Source organism: Arachis hypogaea, chromosome 1, assembly GCF_003086295.3.
Source record: "Arachis hypogaea cultivar Tifrunner chromosome 1, arahy.Tifrunner.gnm2.J5K5, whole genome shotgun sequence".
Lineage (NCBI taxonomy): Eukaryota > Viridiplantae > Streptophyta > Magnoliopsida > Fabales > Fabaceae > Arachis > Arachis hypogaea.
Window position 1 is genome coordinate 105,839,855 of NC_092036.1, and position 8,704 is coordinate 105,848,558.

Consider the following 8,704-nt stretch of genomic DNA (forward strand, 5'->3'; position numbering starts at 1 on the left):
AATAAATAATTTTATAAAAAAATAATAAAACTTACTCATAGATTTTATCACTAATTATTTAATTATATTTAAGAAAACGTGTCATTAAATCGTCTTTAATAAAATAAAATATTAACATAAAAAATGACTAACATTTTTTTTACTACATACAACGAAAAATCATATACAAATAATACAATTCTTATAAATATAACAACATACCAAAAGAGCTTAATAATGACCAAGATTTTAGGAGAGTAATATTTTATCATTCTGGGTCAATTTCAAAAAGGATCATTTTTCGTAGTTAGAGTGGCCTATTTTTAAAAAATTAATTCTATATAGCTAGAACCATCTGTATACATCTATTTCAAAAAAAAAAAAAAGTTTCCTAATTAAAGATATTAATATATGAGTTATTTCTGCTTGTATTAAATAATATATTCGTTGTTCTCAAATACTTTTAAGCATTATAATTTTTGCACAAATATATACAATAAATATAAATTAACACAAAGAGTCCTAAATGTTAAATTTGAGTCCAAAATTTACTGTCATAAACAATAAATTGTAAATCATATGATAAATTATGACAACACCACCAAACCAAGTGTTTTATTTACACCAATTTGAACCAAATTTATAAAATGTAAGATTACAACTTGTCCATGGTTTATAAAAATATTACCATCCTTGGATAAAAGGAAGCGGACTCGAGTTATTCACACAACTGATGAACGGCATAATGCATGCGAAAGGATGATGAATTTAACAAAATCATATTTTAGTATAGAAGATGAGTTCTCCACAAAGAAATATATGTATCTACCAATAGATCCATCTATCATAACGAATTTGTAAATGAATAAATTGATTTTAATCATATATATGAAAACTATTTTCACACTCTCTTCTTTTACATAAGCTAGTATAGTTAGAGGATTTTGGAACTCAAATTTAAACCATAAAAAATTTATTAAAAAACATAACTTTATACAACTAAAATTATATAAAAATTAGTCTCAACAAACTCCCTTTTTTCATACTAAGCTAATAAAATTAAAGGATTTTCAAACTCAAATTTAAACTTTTAAAAATTTAAATTCAAAAACATAACCTTATACAAGTAAAATTATATGATAAATAGTCTCAAACTCCCTTTGTTCACATAAATTAGTGCTGTTAAAAGATTTTAAAATTCAAATTTTAACCTTTAAAAATTCAAACTAAAAAATATAACCTTATACATCTAAAATGATATACACACTAATCTCAAACTTCCTTCTTTCACACAAGCAAATACAATTAAAGGATTTTGCAACACAAATTTAAATCTTGAAGAATTTAAACTCACAAATAATGCATCCATATGATTTTGTCGATGTTTCAACAAGGATAAGGTAAATATGGAAACCTCAAATATCTCAATCTTGACATTAAAAAAAAAACTATTTATTAGTGGCAATATCATGTATTTTAAAAATATAGACTCTTGTCACTTAAATTAATTTCAAGATGAAATTAAGTTTTTGTTTTTTAAATAAAGTAAAATGATTTTTCCTAACACTATGGTCTACCACTCATTTTCAATGCCACAATCTCTTCATCATGCCCGCCTGCATCATATATAAAGCGTTCCAGTAACTTAATAAAATATGTTAATTGATGCATTGATTTATCACTAAAATTCAGTAGATTTAACTACGGTGAAAGCACTTAACCATTCAGGAGTCTGGATTCTTGGTTTACTCATGAAGATTTTCTGAGGATGGTAAAAAATGAATGGTGGACTTTGGGCGAAGGTCCGTTTCTTGGAAAACTGAGGGCTTTGACACTACCGCTGAAACAATGGCACAAGGCTAACTTTAGTGATATGGAAAACAGACTAACACAGTTTGAGGAAGAGATTAGGAAGTTGGACGAGAAGGTTAGTGAAGGAATCTATGATGGTACAACGGAGGCTAGAAGGAAGGCGCTGGTGAGATGTTGTGAAAAATGGTACATTAGGAAGGAAATCCATTGGAAGCAGATGTCTAGATCAAAACATGCAAGGGACATGGACAGAAATACTCGGTACTTTCATCATATTGCATCGGCTAGAAGGCGGAATAACAGGATTGATGCTCTGATGATCCAAGGACGGCTTTTGAGGAATCAGGCAAGGATAAAGCATGCAATAAGGGGATTTTATAAGGACCTGTACCGGCAGGAGTATGTACCAAGGATTGGTGTTCGAGATGGGTTGTTGCCGGAAATTGATGCAGTTGAGTCAGAAGCCTTGGAGGTTTTACCGTCTGCAGAGGAAATTAAGGAGGCAGTATGGGATTGTGAATCATCGAAGGCCCCAGGTAGTGATGGCTACAATATGAATTTTATCAAGAAATGCAACCTGAAGCCTGATGTCATGCTAGTAAGCCAGAAGTTACCAGATAAAGGAGGGCCCTGGAAAGACATATGTAATCTTAATTTAAAAGAGTAGAGGATAAAAGACAAAATGCTTACTGGCCTGGCGATGGAGGTAGGGAACGGGAGGAATGTCCTGTTTTGGGAAGATAACTGGCTGCAAGGGGGCCCCTTGAAGGTGGCTTTTCCAAGATTATTCTCTGTTTCGAATCAGCAAGGATCGATGTTAGGGGATTGTGGATTTTGGGATGGACTTGAGTGGATCTGGAACTTCCAGTGGCGGAGAGAGTTGTTCCAATGGGAGCTGGAACTGATCCATCAACTTCATGAGCGGCTAAGGCCAGTGAAGCTGTCAGATGGTAAAGAAGACACTTTGGTTTGGAAGTTTGATAGTAAAGGGGTTTTCTCTACTAAGTCGGTGTTGCAGGTCCTACAATCGGAGACTCTGCCAGATGAGATAACGAGCTACAGTTTCACAAGTTCAGTTTGGCGAGGGATGGTACCGCCAAGAATTGAGTTGTTTGGGTGGTTTGTGCTCATTGGTAGAGTGAATACTAAAGAGAGATTGAGTAGACTAGGCGTTATAAGACTCAGTGATACTCTCTGTGTACTATGTAAGAAGGAGATAGAGTCGATGGAGCATTTGTTTCTTCTCTGTGAGTTCACATGGCAGGTGTGGTGCAGGTGGGTAGGGTGTTTTGGGGAGGTTTGGTCTATGCCTGGAACTGTAAGGGAAATGTTTGAGAGGTGGACTGGTCGCCATAAGCGAAAACAAGAGCAGAAGAAATGGTTGCCGGGATTCTTTGCAGTTATTTGGAACATATGGGTGGAACGCAATGCTAGGAATTTTCAGCATCAGGAAACAGTGGAGGACTTTGTACTAAGTAAGACATTACAGAGCTACAACGAATGGACTGGGAGTGTATCTTTTGGTGGTTGATGGCGTTGCGGGAAGCTATAGGGATTTTATGTTTTTATGAAATTCTTGTTGTTTCTTTTGTTGCTCCACATTAGTGTGTTGAGCTTATTTTGTTTCAAAAAAAAAATTAAAGGCCTAATGAGTTAAAAATTCCTCCTTTTTGGACTAATCATGAACTGTGCAGGAAAATATAAAGCCGAATATAGTTGGATTTTTTTAATTAGAAAGAAGGACCTATTTAAAAAAAAATCGATTATTTTTTACTACAAAATAAGAATCATTCATAGAATGTAAAATCATAACAATATGTCAACTAAAAATAAAAGAAACTTACAAACTATGTGCAGTGATAATTTTTCTATTTCGTTTTGGAAAAAACTACGAAATTGACAGAAATCAAAAGGTTCACTTTTATGTTGACTCTTTGAGCATGCAAGGATGAAGATGCGAAGGAGCTGTCACGACGATGATAAAACTACATTGGCGTAGTGGACAACGATAATGAGGCTGCAGTAGTGCTGTTGAGAACGACAAGTGAAACTACGGTGAAGACAAAACGTGTTTTCAAGCTCCAGAGAAAACCACATTAGAGATTTACTTTCTATGTAAAATAAACGATAAATATGTAATTTTATCCTTATTCACTAATTCTCCTCGGTTTTCTTCGCATGTTTAAGGTGAGAATCTAGACATAGTTTTTTCGTTATTTTTTTTCTTTCCACCCAATTTTCCTTCTTATCAAATCAAGGAAAAACTAATTTTTTCATTCATTTTTAAAATCTGCATTTTCTTTTCTTTTAAATTTCTTTAATCCAAACATAGTGTATTTGTCACTTCGGTATTGAATGAACTGAAAATACAAGCAAAGTCTCTAGTTGAAAGGTTAACATTAACAACTAATATCACTACCTCTCTTTCTTTAATTTTCTCTCCTCAACAACTTTTCTATGCAAGTTGAACCAAGTCCAGCGGTAGTGAAGGGTTGTCGCAGCTGTCTCGTATTTCCAGCCTTGGCAGCAATTAGGAATGACAACAATATTTGAATTTGTAGATATTCACTTCGTCCCTATCTGTTCGAGAGTGGATAATAACCAGCTCCAATGCTGGACGAATTTTTGGTAGGGCTTGATGGGACAGAGATGAAATTGGGTTTAGGTAAAACCCGTTTCTACCCGCTCCGGTATATATATATAATATGAAATAGTTAGTAAAATGATTAATAATGTTATATTATATTTAAGTTTTTACTTTAATTTATGTTATGTATGTGATTATTGTAACACATTTACTATCAGAATGTCACGTTTCCGGCTGCGCCACTCTAATAATGATGATATTACGATGACTTCTATATATTTAATAATAAAATAGGAGCCTTTAACTCAAAACTGTATCACGGTTTTCTTTAAAAAACCAAAAGTTCTTTTTCTTTTACAAAGATGCATATATAAACAAATTCAATCATAATCTTCACATATATATATATATATATATATATATATATATATATATATAAAAGAAACTCTTTAAACTTCTCATCCGTCCTGAAAAGAGAAATCTGTAGGGGTGAGAAACAGTCTCACCATAGGAGTTTCAGAATTGTCATAAGAAAATATATGAAAAAACTGTTTTCAACCACAGTGATCATCGCTCGTCTTATGCATCTTTTTGAAAACCAACGGTTAATTATCTGAAAATTTAAATTCAAATTTTCTTTGTAAAAACTCCAAACCAAACGTAATATACCATAACATTCCATAATACTTATCAGAGAACCATTCTAATTAAACTTATCACTGATTCATCCAATTATGGCCTCTGGCCCAAACATAACCAAATCACAGCCTCCAACCCATCACAAATCAAATCACAGTCTCCAACCCAACACAAAAGCAAATCACTACTCAAACCACCATAATCCAAACCAACCAATTACAATCACAAATAATAAAGTTCAAACACAATTAAGAGCAACTACAACAAGTATATCAATTAGCAGTTAAATAGAAATATTCACATAGACAAACCAAATACATAATATGCACACCCAATTAATGTCACATAGATGCATATGATGCATGTATATCTTACTGGATATGAACTCACTTGTCAGTTATAATGCCAAACCCGACACATACGATAACTAACCCGGACATAGAACACTACATCACGGAGCAAGTGAGACCAACTACAATCCTTGCATCTACCCATGCAAGTGCTTCACACCACAATCTGGATGCAAGTGGGATGAACCACAATCCTTACATCTACCCAAGCAGGTGCCTTTTACCACATCCTGAATGCAAGTGGGACGAACCACAATCCTTATATTTATCTAGGCAAGTGCCTTTCACCACATCCTAGAGTAAGTGGGATAACGCTTCAATCCTTGCATCTACCTAAGTAGGTGCCTCTCACCACATCCCGGAGCAAGTGGGACAATGCCTTAACCCTTGCATCTACCCAGGCAGGTGTTTGAAATCTCAACTTCGAACAAGTGTGGTGAACCACAACCCTTGCGTCTACCCAGGTGTCTCAAACCTCAACCCGGAGCAAGTAGGACTAAGCCACAACCCTTGCATCTACCTAGTTAGATAATCAATAATCATAATCAAACTCAAATTCATAATCATAATCAAAACATAAGTCTTTATGCCCCATCTTTATCCTGATTCAAAATCATTCTTGACCCATTTACTTTCAATAATAATATATATTACATCACGCCAAGAATAATTTTCATATCTCATTTCAAAGCTAAAAATAAGTTCTTTAAACGTCATACAGGTTTACAGGGGATCACAAATTTACCGGAAAGGCTAAACAGTCAAACACAGAGTTCTTTCAAAAAAATAGATGTGTGCTGCAAAATTTCTGAGTTTCAGTTTTAAAACTTAGTTTTCAAACCTTCATAACTTTGTTTCAAACTGTTCTTCAAACATCATAAACTTGTCAAGTTTTCATTTAAATCAAGTTTGACAAATTTTCGAAATCCGAGAGCCAGGTTACGACCTGTCAAGTTTTGTCAGAAATCACTTTTTACCCAAAAACTTAACACTTTTAAAATAGACTCCTTTCCAAATTCATCTTTTTTTTTTTCAAAACTCCACTTTTCTTATATCACACCATTTAACACTTTTCCTCAAATCGTTTTCCTTTAAAATCAATACCACCTTTTATAACAGTTTTTGGAATCTCCAAAGCAAGTTCACTTGAAACCATTTTTTTTTATAAAACTCATTTTCACTCAACCAAAATCCTTGAATTAACTTCAAAACCATTTCAAGTTTAAACCTCTTTCATTTTTAAATCAATCATTTACTTAAATCCAAAGTTATAAAAATTTTGATAGCACATCTCCTAAAACCCGGACCTTACCACCCTTCAAGGGTTCCATCCAAACCACATTTCAGTATATTCAAATCAGCTTTCCAAATCAATTTTCATCAACAACCATACAACAACTCAAGCAATCAATCAATCAAGTAAATAGTCATATTCATAAAAAAAAACAAACAAGTCAATCTATAAGACTTACATAATCACCAAATATATACTTTCGCATCAATATCAATTCATAACAATTCCGTAATATAAAATAAATTTTAAGAAAAACCCATACCTCAAATAGTTGAAACCCGTAAGCCATAAAATACGTCAAAACTGTTTTCTCCCAACTTGCAACAGTGGCTGCTGCAACCACAGCTCTCTCTCTCTCTCTGTGTGCGTGCGTGCGCGCGACGGTGACGGCGAGCTAGACTGCGGTTGGGCGACGGCGAGCTAGACTGAGGTTGGGCAGCAATGTGAAGATGGCGAGACAGCAAGCTCCTCCTTCCTTCTCTTCTTCCCCCTTGAGCTCGCCCTCTTCTCTCTTCCTTTTTTTCTTTCTGTGTATGGTGAGGGTGAGTGAAAAATAGGGGTGGCGGCGGGTGTGTGAGGGAGTGTGTGTTTGTGTATAGATAGGGTTATTGTTTTGATTTGTGGAAAAAGAGTGAGGGTAGGTTGGTAATTTCTAATAAAAATAGAGATAATTTAGTAATTGAAAACTAATTTTAATCCAACAAAATTATCTTCAAAGAAAATACTATTTATTCATCAATTTATAAATTATTTTCAAATAAATACTCTAGTTTTAAAATTAGAGATAATCAAATAAATTTTCCTTTAAAATCATAAATAAATATCATAATCTAATTTCTAAAAATCATAATCCTCCCCTACCTGCCTTAGTAGCAGTAGTTCTTCACTTTTCGCTTATTTTTTTTACCATCTTTCTCTTTTCTCCTTCTTTCTTTTTCTTTTCATTTTCTCTATGGTAATAATTCTGTCTTTATCTCTTCACTTTTCGCTTATTTTTTTTTTACCATCTTTCTCTTTTCTCCTTCTTTCTTTCTCTTTTTCTTTTCTCTATGGTAATAATTCTGCCTTTATCTGTCATTTTCCTTTCTCTTTTCTTATTCCCTTTTCTTCACCTACTCTTTATCCTTTCTTTTGTTTTCTTTGCTTTCCATTCTCTTTTTATATATGTGTTTAGTTTCTATTTAGAGATTTAGATTTCAATAACTCTTTAATGATTAATTTTTTCCTCTTTTATAGTGCAATATTTCAGTTTTATAAGTATTTTAAACTTGGTTATACATGTTCTCGAAATTATGAAAAGATTTTAAGAGAGAAGTTTTTTATTCAGGGAAATTTTTATAAATAAAAAAGATATTCATATTTACTTCTAAAAAAAGGAAAGGTATCTCATTGTGTTATAAATTTATAATTTATTTGTGTAGATCTAGAAATAAAAAAAACTCATTTTATCTTTTTGTGTAAGTGTTTTGGCGATTTTTATGAATAAAAGTTAGGGAAATTCTTTGATGCTGATAATGAAAGTAAGCATGTGATGTTCATGCTACGTGTTTAGGTGTTAGTGTGACGTGTGTACGGAGACTAGTGGCTTACAGGACGCTGTTTTCAGGTTGGCTGTGGAGCTTCATTAATATTCGCATTTCTGTTTGGAAGAAGCGCGATTAATTAATATTAAACACGTTGTTAAGAGTCGAACTAGTGTAAGCTAGTAAGTGAGAAAAAATGGTGGAGTTTAGGACTTAGCCCATACATTAGTTTCTCTTGTTGGAATAATATGAGTTTCCATATTTAATCCAAAATAGAAGAGTAAGAGAACTTTAAAAAATATACGAGCGAAATATGCCCGTGATATTGGTAAAAAATAACATGTTAAATTTTTTAATATTTTTTATAAATTATTGATATAGTTAAATATGTGGTCTTTATTTTTTTCTTACTAATATGTTATCTGGATAAGTATAGTGTTATTAAAAAACTCACTCTTATTGTTTTAATTGTCACAAATTAAAAATATTTTTACTATTTATTATACCTAATTATAATTAT

The 8,704-nt window shown here is 32.9% G+C and overlaps 1 protein-coding gene across 1 annotated transcript; it reads left to right on the forward strand.

Annotated features, from left to right (window-relative positions):
* Positions 1-1,747: 1,747 nt before the first annotated feature.
* On the forward strand, positions 1,748-2,458 carry LOC112766974 (uncharacterized). The gene has a single exon (XM_025812891.1). The coding sequence runs from the start codon at positions 1,748-1,750 to the stop codon at positions 2,456-2,458; it is 711 nt and encodes a 236-aa protein (XP_025668676.1).
* Positions 2,459-8,704: the final 6,246 nt, after the last annotated feature.